Here is a 16,465-nt window from a genome sequence, read left to right on the forward strand (position 1 = left end):
GATTGTTGTTCCTTGTGATTCAGGGGCATAACTTAAAAATGATGACTTAGATAATCATACTTAGATGCTTTCAGGTTGCAAGCGGCTCTTTCATATATATCTTGCAGTTCCCTAAGGCTTCTAATTTCTGTTGACTGATCCAGGTTTGCTTGAGCGTGCGGTCGTCTTTTAGCTGATCATGGTGGTAAAGTTTCTCTCCAGATCAAATAATTGTTAATATCTGGTGATTTGGTCTTTTCTCCCCTCTTTCCCCTCAATTAAGCATACTAGTGAGGTTTGGAAAAACCTGTTAGCCAGTATAAAGACAGGTACCCATCTCATTCAACTAAATATGAAACAGAGTTGTCAAACTTTTGACCTTTTGGACTGTTTTATAAATAAGATGAGATATTTATAAAAATAACAGTTTTTTTTTTCCTGGAAAAGATGTTAAGTTACAATATGTAAGATCTGATATTCCCTCATAATTTCAAATACTCCATAAAGTGTAGTTTAATCAGGTCACTATATTATTGTATATGTCAGATGTGTTTTTTGAGATAAAGAATCACAGACTATACAAAGTTTTTATCTTCCTTCACTTATCAGATTGATTGACTTTCATATGAATTTTTTTTTCCAGCACTTTTGGTTTTTGAAAAATTTCAAACATACGGAAAAGTTAACAGAATATTGTAATAAACACCAGGATCCTTTTCTCCTAAATGGTAAACTGTAGTATAATGAACAATATGCTGTCCATCTAGATTCAACAAATGAACATTTTCCAATATTTTTGTTAAACTGAAGCTATCATAACAATTCTCCTATGAATACTTCACCATGCATCCCTTAAGACATGTTCCTAATGACCATGGTATATAGAAAATTAATAATTCCATCATATTTTTCAGTATCCACTCCCTAGCCAAATATTTGCAGTCGTCTCAAGAATGTTTATTTATAGCTTAAAAAAAAATCCAGGATCCTGTCGTGGCTTACCTGTTGTATTTGGTTATTGTACCTCTTTAGTCTGTTTATCTAGAACATTCCCCAACATTTTTCTGTGATATATAGGCATTTTGAAGAGTCTGGGCCACTTGTTTTATAGAATGCCCTACATTCTAGATTTATCTGATTGTTTCCTCATCATTTAACTTGTTCCTTTATTGTCAGTATTTCCTGTAAACTGGTGTTAGGTTTAAAGTCTGGGTTAAATGTACATTAAATATTTTTGGCAAGAATACTTACAGATAGCGCTAGCATCAGAAAAGCATGTAGTGACAGATTGTCCCATAATTAGTGATGCTAAGTTCAGTCACTTGGTTAAAATGGTTAATGGCTTGCTATCTATTGTAAAGGCATTTTTATTTTTTCTGTTATTTAAGTAATTTGTGGAGTTGTGGGCATTGTTTAAATATCTTGTCCCCTAACACCTTTTCACTTACTGTTTCCATTGGTCATTGCCTGAATTAGATCTTGTATGGGGGGATGTAAAATGAGACTTTTCTAACACTGTCATTTAAAAAATACATTTTTAATTGGCATTTTATCATAATGAAGAGCTTTCCTATTCTCTTGGCCTCATTTTTTTTTTTTTTAATGTGGTACTTGGGCCTCTCACTATTGTGGCCTCTCCCGTTGCGGAGCACAGGCTCCGGACGCGCAGGCTCAGCGGCCGTGGCTTACGGGCCTAGCCGCTCCGCGGTACGTGGGATCTTCCCAGACTGGGGCGCAAACCCATGTCCCCTGCGTCGGCAGGTGGACTCTCAACCACTGCGCCACCAGGGAAGCCCGTCATTTTTTTTAATGAGACAGATTTTTAAATTTTCTTTGAGTATAATTGAGGAACTGAATTTTAATTTATTCCGTTTGATAAAAATCAATTGCAATCCTTATTCTTTTTGCCCAAATTGTCCCAGGTTTGGCCAGTGGGAGCCCTTTCCGGCTGACTGCTATGTCAATCAAAATTTGGAGCTATGTGTATTCATTGTTACTGAGGTGTCTATTTTTTATATAAATAAATATTTATATAAATCATGAGTTCATACTCATATTTCAACTTCAAATTTTAACATTAAAATCTTACTGAACTCATTTTGGATTTTATCTTGTTTCTCTTAGCTGAAAATCTTGGTTTCTAAATCATAAATACGTTACTTATTTATCTTATTTACGTAAGGTAATCTCAAGTTATAGTATCAGTTTTACTACCAATAGTAATTCTGTTACTGAGTTCCTTGTCCCTAGAATAAAACCCATTAAACATTTACAGAGTACTGTGTTAAAAAATTATATGAAATAGTTTTTCTATGTGGTTATATTACCAATTTGCTATGCAGTTAGGTTCATTTGTTCCTTTTTGTGTTTCATTTGTTTTAAAATTCTTTTAATATGGAAAATATTGTTGCGGTTCAAAACACATAAAAAGATATATTTAGAGAAGTATTGCTTCAGTTTCTGTTTCCTCTACTCCTTTCTCTATACTTTCTGCCCTCCCCTCCCCTGTTGTTTTGTTTCTGATTTATCCTTTCAATGTGTGTTTTTACAGAAATAAACACATATGTGTGTATAGTTTTATTTCTTCCTCTTAAACAAAATGCAGATACTATGTACACTATTTTATACTCTGTTTTTTCACCTAACACCATCTCCTGGGAACCACTCCATTTCTGAAAATGGAGATCTTTCTCACTTTTTTTTTTTTTTATAGCTTTGTAACACTTATTTGTGTGGATGTATCATACTTTATTCAGCCAGCCTCTATTGATGGACATTTGGGTTCTTTCCTATCTTGTGCCCTTAAAGAATGCTTTGGTGAATAATGTTGTGCACATGTTGTTACATATTTGTGGAGTTATAATTTTCAGGTAGATCCTAGAAAGGAATTGCTGGGTTAAAAGATACATACATGCATAATTTTGTTAAATGTTACCAAGTTTCCCTCCATTGTGATTGTGCCATTTTATCCTACCATCATCACTGTATGTGAGTGCTTCTTTCCCCACAATGCCATCAACAAAGTATGTGATAAGATTTTTGAATTTTTGTCAGTCTCACAGTAGAGAAATGGTATGTCAGAATAATTTTAATGAGGTTAAGTATTTCTTCAGTGTTTAAGGACCGTTTTTTCTTTTGTGAACTGTTAATGTCTTTTGGCATTAACTGTTTGTTAATGTCTTTTTTAAAAACAGGTTTTTGATTAGTTTATTCTTTTAAAATTCAGGATAGTGGTTTTCCTTAATGATATAGTGATTGGAAGGGAGAATAATGAGAACCATTGGTGATTGTCTGTTTTTTGGTCTGGAGCTGTTTATACCGGTTTGTACACTTTATGCCAATAAACTGAGCAATATGCTTAAGTAAAAAAATAAAATAAAAACAGGTTTTTGGTCGTCTTCTTGTTTTTTTTAAATGAGATTTTTATGTGTTAGGAAGATGAACTTTTTGTAAAAGAGTCATCAGATGTTTTCTCTAAGTTTATTAATTTGTCTTTTTTTTAAATTGAAGTATAGTTGACTTACACTGTTATGTTAATTTATAAGGTATACAGTGTAGTGATTGAATATTTATAGATTATACTCCATATAAAGTTATAAAATATTGATTATATTCCCTGTGCTGTACATTACAGCCTTGTAACTTATTACAAGTAGTTTATATCTCTTAATCCCTTTTACCTATTTTGCCCCTTCTCCATTCCTCTCCCCTTATAATTTGTCTTTTGACTTGGTTTACAGCGTTATTTTGTCATGTAAAGTTTATTTTATATTCTTCATATTTTATGAAGTTTATTTTCTTACTCTTTTCTTTTATTGCCTCTAGATTTTGAGTCATAGTGACATTTTTCCTACTGCTAGGTTTTCTTTTAGTATGTTTTCATTCTTTACATTTACATATGTGATCCACTGGGAGCCCTTATTGTGTATAGTGTGAACTACAGATAGAATTTTGTTTGTTTATTTTTCCCAAATGGCAATCTGCTTATTCAAGCACCGCTTATTAAATTAAAAAGTCCATCTTTCCCTCAGTGTATTGAGGTGTCACCTTTATCATATACTAAATTTCTGTTCATTGTTCTTTCTATTTACTCATTTGCCAATACTATTTTGATTTAAATATGGAGGCTATTATAGTGTTATATTTAGCTGGGCTTTAACAACTTCATTGAGCTATAATTCACATATCGTACAATTCAGCCATCTAAAGTGTACAATTAAATGGTCTTTAGTATATTCACAGAGTTGTGTAGCCACAGTCCATTTTAGAACATTTTCATCACTCTGAAAAGAAACCTTATACCCTTAGCAGTCACTCTCCAATACTCTTTCCTACTCTCTAGTCCTAGGCAACTACTAAATTACTTTCTGTCTCTGTAGATATACCTGTTCTGGACATTTCATGTAAATGCGGTCATACTATATGTGGTCTTTTTTGTCTGGCTTTTTTCACTTAATATGTTTACAAGGTTCATCCATGTTGTACCATGTATCAGTACTTCTTTGTTTTTATTGATCCATGATATTGTTACATGGCTATACTACAATCTACATATCCATTTATTAGTTGATGGACATTTGATTGTTTCCACTTTTTGGCTGTTGTGGATAATGATGTTATAAGCATTTGTGTACCAGTGTTTGCATAGATGTGTTTTCTTTTCTCTTGTGTATATACTGAGAAGAATCTGTGTTTATTTTTCCTCTTGGGTCATGTGGAAAATCTATGTTTAACCCATTGAGGAACTGTCAGACTGTTTTGCAGAGCTGTTGATTTCCACCAGCATTGTATGAGGATTCCAATTTTTCTGACACTTGTTATTATCTGCTTTTTTATTCTAGCCATTCCCATGAATGTGAAGTGGGATCTCATCGTGGTTTGATTTGTAGTTCCCTAATGGCTAATAGTATGTTCAAGATCTTTTTATGTGCTTTCGGACATTTGTATATCCTCTTTGGACAAATGTCTATTTAGATTCTTTGCCCATTAAAAACAAAGAAGGTGTTTTATTTTATTTTATTATTTATTTATGTTTTGCGGTACGTGGGCCTCTCACTGTTGTGGCCCCTCCCATTGCGGAGCACAGGCTCTGGACGTGCAGGCTCAGCGGCCATGGCTCACGGGCCCAGCCGCTTCACGGCATGTGGGATCCTCCCAGACTGGGGCACGAACCCTTGTCCCCTGCCTCGGCAGGCGGACTCTCAACCACTGCGCCACCAGGGAAGCCCAGTCAGGGGATTTTTAAAGGTGAAATTTTGACAGGAATTATGAAGGTAAATTTTGTGAAAAGACCTGAATACTAGATAAAACTTCTGAGAATTGACCTGAGGATGATTGTGGTATTGCCCCTTTTTTGTTTCATATGTTTCTTGTAATCAATAAAATCAAGTTGTTTGATCCTATTTACACTTCTAAAATTGTATTCTAGCTGTTGAAAAATAGTAGGAGATTTATAATTCCCAAAGTAATTATTTTAGTTTTGGTTTGCAGTTAACATTTGGGAAACAAAAGGGGAGACCAAAAAAAATTTATTTTGTTCTCAAGGAGGAAACTAGCCTTAACCTGACATATGTTAACTTATCTATTTATTTCTTCCCTCCCTGCCATGCAGAGTTTTATATGATGGGAAAGAAAGACTAATTCCAGGATGTGAAGTGATCCAAGCCACACCCTATGGTCGCTGTGCCAATGTCAACAATAGTTCAACTACTTCACAAAGAATCTTTATCACTTATCGAAGGGCTCCTCTAATTCGACCCCAGAATTCGTTGGCTGTAACTGATATCTGTGTTATCGTAACCAGTAAGGGAGAAACCCCTCCTCATACCTTCTGCAAAGTTGACAAAAACTTAAACTGCGGAATGGTAAGAATAAAGTTTCATTTCCAAAATTTCATATGAAAATTCAAAAAAATTTTTTGGACTTCTCTTTATTATTGGGCTTATTATTTACTCTCAGTTTATATTGTCATGACTTTTTTATTACTTTTAGCTCTCTAATTTTTATGGTTCATAATAACTTAAAAAAATCCTTAGCTACCTGATGTTTTAGAATAATTTCATCCAGAAAATAGATGCTTAAAGTCAGGGATTTTTTTTTTTTGATATGTACTAATACATTACACTAATATACAGGTTTTGTTAGCTTTTGGGTTTTAGTGGTGTCTTTAAGGACAATTACAGGGAGATTGGGTCAAGACACCCTTTATATTTATTTATTTTAAATATTGTAGTGTTCGTATTTATTTTAAAAGGGCTCTACTGAAGAAGAAAATGCAACATATACATTGGATTTATAGTTTTATGACACTAAAGTTTACTGTTGGGTTATGTTTATTTTGAAAAACAACTTAAAGGAAATTAATATTAGCTTAAATGAGGTATAGGCAGAGATGACCCATGCACCCAAGGCTATTAGTCAAGACAGGTTTGCCTCTGGAGATAATGACTTCATAGCATCTAGTGACCCCAGTCTTCCCTAGTTTGGGCTCAGCACCCACGTTTTGTGCTGTTTCTTTCAAATAGAGGCAGCCTCTGCATGATTACAGAATTGTAAAATTTTTGAAACAAGCTTTGCATCAGTTTAATTTTCGTGGCAATTTGTTTTCATTCCTTTTCTTCTAGTGTTTTCAGTTTCATGTTTTGCTATATTGTATACTATATATAGTCTGTTTGATAAACATGTTTTAAATAGACTTCCTTGAGGAAATAATCAAAATCTTTAGAAGACCTTCAACAAAATCAATTTATTGTCACTCTTTTGTCTTTTTCTTAAACCTAATTTATATTTTACAGTGGGGCTCCAGTGTGTTTCTGTGTTATAAGAAGTCTGTGCCTGCTTCTAATGCAATAGCATATAAAGCTGGTGAGTAAATGAGAAAAAGAAGGTCTCTGTATTGTTGCACACTAACACTTGGTTAGAAGAGACAGTGTGTGCTCCCTTATACGGTTTGTGGAATTGATCTATTCATAAATTGAATTATCTGTGACTTTAGCCTGTAAAGGCATAAGTTTTCCTAAATACATTACATACTACAAGATACATTAGTATTACCCCCCACCAATAAAAATATACTGTTAATTAAATGGAAAATTTTATTCCAAACAAGCATTTGTGGAATAAACATTCAATTTTAGTCTACACTAATAGATTTAATAGTTGAGTGAAAAATGTTTACTCTCTGACCTTTTATATTTTGGCAGTCAGAAAGGTGTCAAACTACATCTTTACTTCTTATAAATTTCCTTCTCTTATCTCTGTGTGTCTGATTTGAAACCACATGTTACTTGCCATGAAAGGTGGAGTTGCTTCCTTTCTCCCTTGTTGCAAAGAATCAGCTATATGGAAGAGAGGAGGGCCTGAGAACCTTTTCTGCCATGAAGTGTTTGAGAAATCTATCGCCACATTCTTAACTGCACAGTAAAGTGTCAAGGGCTGTAAAGATTTAAGTGTGACCTCTTCATCCCACTGGTATGGTGGGATAAAAACTGAAAATACAGGTATGCTCCAGTTGTAAATAGAAGAGATACTGGAATACTTCTTTGTGAAAAGAAGCAGTGTCAATTACTTTTTATTGTGCACAATTTTTGGAATAAAGTTTTACTTCAGGGAAGTCAGGCAAATCCATATATGAGAAATCTTAATTGTCCTCATAAAGACATTCATACTAATGTATCAAACCATTTAATATAAAAATAAAGGCAACAATTAACAGTTACAAATTTCAGTATCACTTTAAAATGTAATACTGTTAATATTGCTGTAATGTGTTGATTATATATGATTTACTTAGAAGTTTTTTTTTCTTTTTGGTGGTGAGAAAGTGTCACTTAAAGAAAACGTATAGAAACAAGTTTTGTGAAGGTGTTCAGGTATTTGATATAAGACATATTTTAGAATAAAGAATTTTGTAGACTGAATTTGGACTCAAAATTCTGCTACTGACTTTCAAGTGTTTAAACTAGAGGTGGTCTGTGTGTTAGAGATATTAGAGGCTAATGAATTGATGCCATGTAGCTACTTTATTCTGAAGGGTCTTTGTTGTGCTTCTCAGAGTGCCCCCTGCTCCTGCTTCCTTGATCTCGCAAACTCTGTACAGAAACAAGAGTTTCTGTCTCATTTACTTTTCATGTTACATTCATTTTACACTGCTGCTCTCTCAAGAAAAGTTTAGGGGCTGTGATAATTTCTGCTGCCTTGGCATTATTTCATAACACTTGTCCCTTCCCTGAATTTTTTTTTCTCCCCACAGAAGACTAACTGAAATAGTTGATAAATTTCCCTGTATGTTTCTTGCATTCTCTAAGATGTTGGCAGTATGTAGGGAAAATACATTAAGATTAATGATCCTGTTGAATAGAGTTTTAACTAGTATATTTAATACATTTTAATTTTACAGTGAACTTTAAGTCCATGGGTAAAAATAAATGGTAAATTTGTTATTTATTTTAATTACTGATATGGCAAGAGAAAAATTGATCTTGAAATTTCACACAAATATTTCTGTAGAATGTGCTATTAAAATATCCTATTAATATGTAATATGTAAAACATCCTATTAATATGTATCCTATTAATATGTAATTAGTAACTATTTAAAAGTAACTATTTAAAAAAAATTATCGGGAGTTCCCTGGCAGTCCAGTGGTTAGGACTTGGCGCTTTCACTGCCGTGAGCCCGGGTTCAATCCCTGGTCACGGAACTAAGATCCTGTAAGCCGTGTAGCACAGCCAAAGAATAAAAAATAAAAAAATAATAAATAGATAAATAAGTATCATTATGTGCTTTCTCCAATAGGTTTAATTTTTAGGTATCCAGAAGAGGACTATGAGTCATTTCCGCTATCGGAATCTGTCCCTCTCTTCTGCCTTCCGATGGGAGCTACGATTGAATGTTGGGATCCCCAAAGCAAATACCCGCTTCCAGTTTTTTCAACTTTTGTCCTCACAGGCTCTTCTGCTGAAAAGGTATATTTTTTCCTCTTTTATTAAACCTATTTTGTCCATGTTTTTAACCCATAAAATGATTAATATAAGGTTAATGTGAATGTTAGGATTATTTGGACACAATACATTTCTGTTTACATTTGTACTTCAATGCCCAAAGTGAGAAGTCTACATGAAAATTGGGATCAGGATGCTGATACCCCTTGAGTGTCTATAGGAGCACATATAAAGTCTCTGGAGAGATACCCTCAAAACCCAGGCTTCAAGATGAGATGCTAGTGAAAGTTAGAAGACATACGTACCATAGGAAGAATCAACAAGACACAGAGCTGTATTACACCCTTAAGATATTGAAATGATAGAATAACAATATCAAAGATATTATAAATTGAATATATAATTGAAATTATTCAAGACCTAATAGAGGGGCTCAGAACATCAAGGAAAGAACAGGATATTTTGAAAAATGAGTAGACAGGTTGGAAAAAGAATCAAATGTCTAGAAATGAAAATATCCATAAAATTAAAAATGTAATGAATGGTTTAAACAGCAGATAAGTCATACATGAAGGAAGAATTAATGAAGCGGAAAATAGGTTATCTTGAAAGTGGCACAGGAATACATAAAATATAAAAGGAGTTTAAAAATGCAGAGGATAGAATCAGATGGACCAACAGATATTTAATGAACCCCAGAAAGAGAGACTAGAAAAGGGAGAGACAGCATTTTAAGAGCTAGTGGTTGATTGAGAGTTTTCCAATGTTGATGAAAAATTGAGTTTTTCAGGTTAGATACACTCTGAATCTTCAGCAGAAAAAAAATAAAAGTATAAAACCACCTGTTTTCATATTATAGTAAAATGATAGAATACCAAAGACAAAAAACAACCAGAAAGAGAAGACATACTTACTTATAAAGGTATAACTATTAATTGATGGCTAATTTCTCAACAACAACAGTGAGGGTCATAAGACAAATAATACATTAAAATTGAGGGAGTAAGTGAAGATAGTTTAAACAGTATGCAGAAAGCGCTAGCCATAAAAGAAAAGATGAATAATAGGACCTCACTGGAGTTAAGGACATCTGTTCATTCAAAGGTACCATTAAGAAGGTGGAAAAGCAGGCCCCAGGCTGGGAGAAAGTAATGTGATACTGTAGGTGTTCCATAAGGGTCTTGTATTCAGAATATTTAAAGAACTTCTATATTGTCAGCAAGGATAAGAAATAACTCTGTGGCCCAACAGGTATACACCTGAGCATATCCCAAGAGAAATGAGTATATATATTCTCCAAAACACATGTATATTTATATACTTTATTGGTAATAGCCAAAAATTCAAAACATGTATAAACAGTAATAATAACATAGAATGATAATTTAAAATAAAAGAGATGGCAAAAAAGCAATATTAGGAAATAAAAAGTAAATAAAACTACAGATCTAGTAGAAATTTAAAAATTGAAAACTTTCTTAGGAAGTTTGATAGAATAGCCAATTTTATTGAAATGTGTAACTAACCAAGGCTGACTCTTGTGGAGCAAACAAAAATACATCTGTGTCCTCATTCTCCAGTCTTCAAGTTTACAGCCACTGTACTGAAGACAATAATTAAGGTTAAGTATCCAGCAGTGTCTGGAACATAGTAAAGTACTCACTAAATGGAAGACCAGTACTATATTGACTGGATTGCTTACAAGTAAGCTAACTGTTTAGCTTAATAATCATTTATAGTTTCTTCCTTTGAAAGCAATAAATATAAATGAATATTTTAATATCTTCAAACACTTAAACATTACCAAAGTTACTTTGACCAGTAGAGAACAACAAATCCTCATTGTGATGCTTTTGACATGTTGCTTGTTAAGAACCCCAGAGATGACTTTGAAATAATTGTATCTGAGAGTGTTATTTGTATCTGTAAAGACAAGGGTTAATGTGATATAACAGACACACATATATATGACATATATACATACACATATGTATATAGTGACTAAACAGTTAAAAGATTTATAAAAGTATCACTTAGCCATTTCTAGAGCGTTTTCATCACTCTAAACAGAAGTTTCTTCCACTCCTATCCTATGTCTCTCTTTTCTACTATCTGTCTCTACCAATTTGTGTATTCTAGGTAGCACATATAAATGGAATCATATAATATTTGTCTTTTTGTGTCTGGCTTATTTCACTTAGCGTAATGTTATCAAGGTTCATCCATGTTGCAGTATTTATCAGAATTTGATTCCTTGTTAAGGATGAATAATATTCTCTTGAGTGTATATATAGTCAGCCCACCATATCCAGGGATGCCCAACCTGTGGATCCGGAGGGCCGACTGTACTACATCATTTTATATAAGGGACTTGAGCATTCATGGATCTTGGTATCCGCTGGGGGTCCTGGAATCAACCCCTCTCGAATACTGAGGGATGACTATACTACATTTTGTTTATCTGTTCGTCTGTTGATGGACATTTGGGTTGTTTCTATCTTTTGGTTATTGTGAATAATGCTGTTATGAACACTGGTGTACAAGTATTTGTTTGAGTCCCTGCTTTCAATTCTTTTGGGTATATACCTAGGAGTGAAATTGCTGGATCATAGGATAATTGTTTAACTTTTGGAGGAGCTGCCAAACTGTTTTCCCCCATAGCTGCACCATTTTACATTCCCATCAACAATGTTTGAGATTTTTTTTTTCATTTACCTGTCATATGCACTCTAAGCAAATACTTCTTTTGGAAAAAGAGAAAAAGAGAAATTAATTTTTAAAAACACTCAAATTTTACAATGGAATTTTTTTACTCTGTAGGTATATGGAGCTGCCATCCAGTTTTATGAACCTTACTCTCGAGAACTTCTAACAGAAAAACAGCTTATGCAGCTGGGCCTGTTGACACCTGTGGAGAGAAAAATGGTCTCCAAATCCATCAATTCAAACAAATGCATTTGTTTACTCTCACACTGGCCTTTTTTTGAAGCTTTTAGAAAATTTCTCATGTTTATCTACAAACTTTCTGTGTCTGGACCACATCCTCTTCCCATTGAAAAGTATGTATAATGATTTGAAGGATGTCTGGTGAAAAAATTGGATGTATATATGTACATTTCATTGTTTACCTGACTTCAAGCATCAGAGTTGAAAGGGAAGGAGAGTCACAGTCATTCTACTTTTTGCTTGCTCCCTTCTTCACCTGAATCATTGACTCTGAATTTAAAATTGAGGAGTGGTGGTGAGGATGACCAGATAAAAATCTTCTGAGAATTCAGCTGAGGAAGAAACATATATATACATTATATTGTATGTGTTCTTCCTACTCATTCTTAAATAACCAAAAGAAAAATAGCTGTTGTTGCACACACACCCCAACTATCCAAATGACCACTGCAAGTTAAACATCTCTAAACTGATGTAGAAATTAATGGTGTTAATTGATGTTAATTGATTAATTGATGTTAAAAGTAAGGTTTTGGTTTTAGCATTGATAGAACTCTACATGCTTTCCCTTTGATTTGTAATTCTCTTCATCATGGAAATGTTTTGTAAGCAAGAAAAATAGATGTGGAACCACTGTCTTTTTAAAACCACATCTTTTCTGACTTCTAGTGGCATTTTGACTTGTTTATTATAGTAAATAACTCATGTATCCTGCTAACAAAGCAAGTCAAGATCTTTGGTGGAAATGTGTTATACTGTGTGTAAACAGATTTTTCTTAAACTTTGCAAAATTTCACATTATAGCAAAAAGATTATCAGTGAAGCATACTAGTTTAGTGGATAAGAGGGGGCCAGTTACCTGTAGGTTTTAAAGTAATGCTGCTCAAAAATCAACTTTATAAAATAGTAAAAGTACTATGCAGAAACACATCAAAATTTGGTGTAGCAATATGGTTTCAGCTTTCTTGTTGTATTACTGGAATGACAGTCTAATGGTTCATAATTCTAGATTTAACTTTCAGCTGTCAGATTAACTTAAAATTGATTGGAGTAAATTTAATGTTAATAATAAGTTAGCAGCCTTTTGAAAAATTAAGGTTCTATGAAATTTGTGAAAAAAAAATCAGTGTATATCATCAATTCTTTTTTTTCAGTTGAAGTAATACTTTGCATTTAGTGGCTCCTAAGAGCTCAAAACTTTGGAAAGACTTGAGTTATTATGTATAGGTGGAGAAATAGGACAAGTGATTTGCCCAAAGTTATAGTGTAAGAACTATATTAATTTAATTAATATTATTAGATTGAATTCTGTATTAGTTTTGATTCATTATATCACAGTTAGTTGCTCCCCATACTGATACTGATAACCAGGGCAATAAATGTTAGCTTCTTTCATGAAAACTATATTCATGTTATTCTTATTTTCCTGGTGATAATAGGGTATATTAATCTGGACTTTTAATCAGGAAATACATTTTGCATTTTAGAAGTTGCATTCCACTCATAGTGGAATGAGTACATTTATTTACACTAAGTAAATGTATTTATTTATTTAGCTTAAGTTTTAGGTAAGTGGCTTTGTCAGGTCCAGGATGATGAATAATGGTATTTAAGATCTGTTAAAATCCATGAAGCATTTTAGAAGAGTAATTATCTTTATTTCAAAAATTTTTTCTAGGCACATTTCACACTTTATGCAAAACATCCCTTTTCCTTCACCACAAAGACCAAGAATCCTGGTACAGGTAATAAAAAACAGTATGTCTGACGGGAGTGCTGCATATGTTCATTCCAGTCATTGCAGTGGGGATGCTATGGCCCTTTTGGTTTGAGGCGGAGCAAGATGCATCCATGAAATCCTTGAATTCTCTGTATTTTATGTCTTTAGCTAATATTCTTTGGTACTGTTTTTTTGAATTTTGGGTATACAGAATTGGAATAATTACAATACTTGGTTCATGACATCATCATTGGTTCATGTGTGGCCTTTATGTAGCCGACTTTAATAATGTAAAACCCAAAATTATGTTGAGGGCATGTTTTTAACATTCGAGTGACTAATAAATATCAAATGTGAAATTGGTTATGGTTGGAAGGCGGAAGTGAAGCAGTCTATAATAGTGTTGTTAAAGGACCAGTTTCTTTTTATTTCCAGTCAGTGGCAGACCTATATAAATATATAGCTTGTGACGTAAGCAGCTTACCATATGAGATCAGTATAGACGTGAACAGGTCTATTCCCTGTCCAAAGACATGAGTTCACTGATAATGTACTTGGATATGAGAGCAGTGTCAGAGTGCCATGAAAGTTTCTAAATCGCTTTCTCTCTATTTATATACTGTTCTTCCTGGACCAATAACAGTTTGCAGACTGATCTATAGAGGCAAGCTATTTAAACATTTTTTTCTAAGGTGGTTATTAACATTATATGTGTTAGTCAAATATTGTTAATCTTGAATGTATTTCAGTTCAGCAAGTATTAATATATATTAAGCAATTGCCAAATAGAGAGTAAATAAATTGGAGGCTTTTAAAAAGCAGTTATTCCATAATTTTTAAACAGCTGTATTTTAATCAGTTAACTGAATCAAAATTCAGTTGAATTAACCATTTAATTTTAAAGAACTATATACTTCTAAGTAAATAACAGCTATTGTTTTATGTTTTAGTACATGTTTCCAAAACTGTTTCAGTCTGCCTATTAAAACTGTTTTCCATTTTACCCTTGATCTAAATATTTAGGTTTCAAAATTGGCTTGGTTAATTTATCATTTTTTTTCTTTTTTTAAGCTATCAGTCCATGATGCGTTAATATTTTCACAACCAGTTTCTACACCTTTACCACTAAGGTAATTAATGGTATATAAAATAATACATTTGTTCACTTGGAGCAGAATGCTTTAAAATATTTTAAGGGTTAGTATAATAGAGTTGTGTTATATTTACAAACTAAGAATAGCCTTAATGTTTCTAACTTTGATAGCTGGGGCCATTCAGCATTTTAAAAATGGAACACTTAAAGAAAGTTGCAAGATTGAATGTGGGGAATACCTCCCTTTTCCTCTCATCTCCCTTCCGCATATCCAGTTGCTTACTAAATGTTCAAGGTGAACTGATTTTACCTCCTAAAATGTCTTGAATCTATTGGCTTCTCTTCATCTGTGTCACTAGTCCAGGCTAGCATGATCTTTTACCTGGACTACTTCATTATGAGCCTCTTAATTGGCACTCTTTTGGTCTTGTCTTTCAGTTTTTTATCCACACTGCAGCCAGTGTTTCCTTCTGAGAATGCAAATATAAAATTGTTGGAGAATGCAAATATTTTTACTTCGGGCATAATCTCTTGTTGTTTTCATCCCTTCCTCTAATACGCTTTAGTCACAGTAGGTTTATTTCAATTTCTTGAACATGACAATTGCTTTTCCTTGCTTCAGGACCTTTGCAAATGTTGTCTCCCCACCAACCCCTACCTTCTTTCTTTAGAGCGCAGCTCAAATGGCTGTTCTTTAGGAAAATCTTTCCGATAAATGCCCTTGTTGCCAAAGGATGAGTTTGAATCATTCTCCTATACCATCTTATTAAATTTGCTACTTTTCAATGATAACTAAATCAGGACTTGAAATTAATATTAGATTTTCAATTTATTAATATTTAGGAAATAATTTAATAAGCAAATCTTAGCACCTTTTGGTGAAACAGTTCATAATCACCTCTTTTTCTCTCCTTTTCTAGTGGAGCCAACTTTAGCACCTTGTTAATGAATCTGGGTCCTGAGACTTGTGCAACACTGCTGCTCTTTGTTTTACTTGAGAGCAAGATTTTGCTGCATTCTCTTAGGCCAGCTGTGTTGACTGGAGTAGCTGAAGCTGTTGTAGCTGTAAGTATAGAATTTTCTTTTTAGTGCAGAATTCTTGACAGAGAATTTTTACTCTAAAGGGAAATTTCCTTCAACCAAAGCTTTGAAATCACCACTAAATGTTTAACATAAATGTAGTAGGATGGCAAAGAGAAATACTAAATATAAAGAAAAAAAGTGATTTCTATTGAGAGAATTTCAATTTCTAATTTTTCATATTTTAGAGTTCTTCAGAGAATCTATATGATTACATAATAATAGAACTTGTGAATGAAGCTTACTTTATTAAATGAGAAGCTCTGGTCAATTTCAGCTGCCCTAAAATTGTGGACATGAATTACATGACTAATTTCTCCCAATTTTAACTTTTAATCATTGTGAGCCAGTAATGTATAGGAAAATCTAGGTGATTGTGAAATTGGATAATGTACAGATGTTTAGCTATTGTGAAAAGCATAAATAAAAGTTAAATCAAGTCCTGTTTTAAAACCTCTTGACGGCTTCCCATTGCAATTAGAAGGAGGTCTGATCATGTAGGGCTTTATAGGTCATAATATAGAATTTTGGATGTTCTATTTCTCTAACTCTATTTTCCATTATTTGTTTAATTTAAAATAGCTGACTCTCCTCTCTTCCCTTCCCCATTTTACTCTCATGGAAGTAAGGACCTTTTTTAGGTCTCTTTTTTACTCCTGTGTCCTCAGCATTTATCACAGTTAAATAGCATGGAGTAAACACTC

At 33.3% G+C, this 16,465-nt stretch overlaps 1 protein-coding gene across 2 annotated transcripts in view; it reads left to right on the forward strand.

Moving 5' to 3' along the window:
• Positions 1 to 16,465, forward strand: part of DENND4C (DENN domain containing 4C) — a 125,368-nt gene that overhangs the window by 35,778 nt on the left and 73,125 nt on the right. For both annotated transcript variants that reach the window (XM_060014786.2, XM_060014787.2), the window contains exons 3-9: positions 5,591 to 5,843; positions 6,774 to 6,843; positions 8,777 to 8,946; positions 11,743 to 11,981; positions 13,547 to 13,613; positions 14,660 to 14,718; positions 15,602 to 15,746. In XM_060014786.2, coding sequence (XP_059870769.1) covers positions 5,591 to 5,843; positions 6,774 to 6,843; positions 8,777 to 8,946; positions 11,743 to 11,981; positions 13,547 to 13,613; positions 14,660 to 14,718; positions 15,602 to 15,746 — 1,003 coding nt within the window. The remainder of the gene's footprint in view (positions 1 to 5,590; positions 5,844 to 6,773; positions 6,844 to 8,776; positions 8,947 to 11,742; positions 11,982 to 13,546; positions 13,614 to 14,659; positions 14,719 to 15,601; positions 15,747 to 16,465) is intronic.

The sequence above is a fragment of the Delphinus delphis genome, chromosome 6 (genome assembly GCF_949987515.2).
Source record: "Delphinus delphis chromosome 6, mDelDel1.2, whole genome shotgun sequence".
NCBI lineage: Eukaryota > Metazoa > Chordata > Mammalia > Artiodactyla > Delphinidae > Delphinus > Delphinus delphis.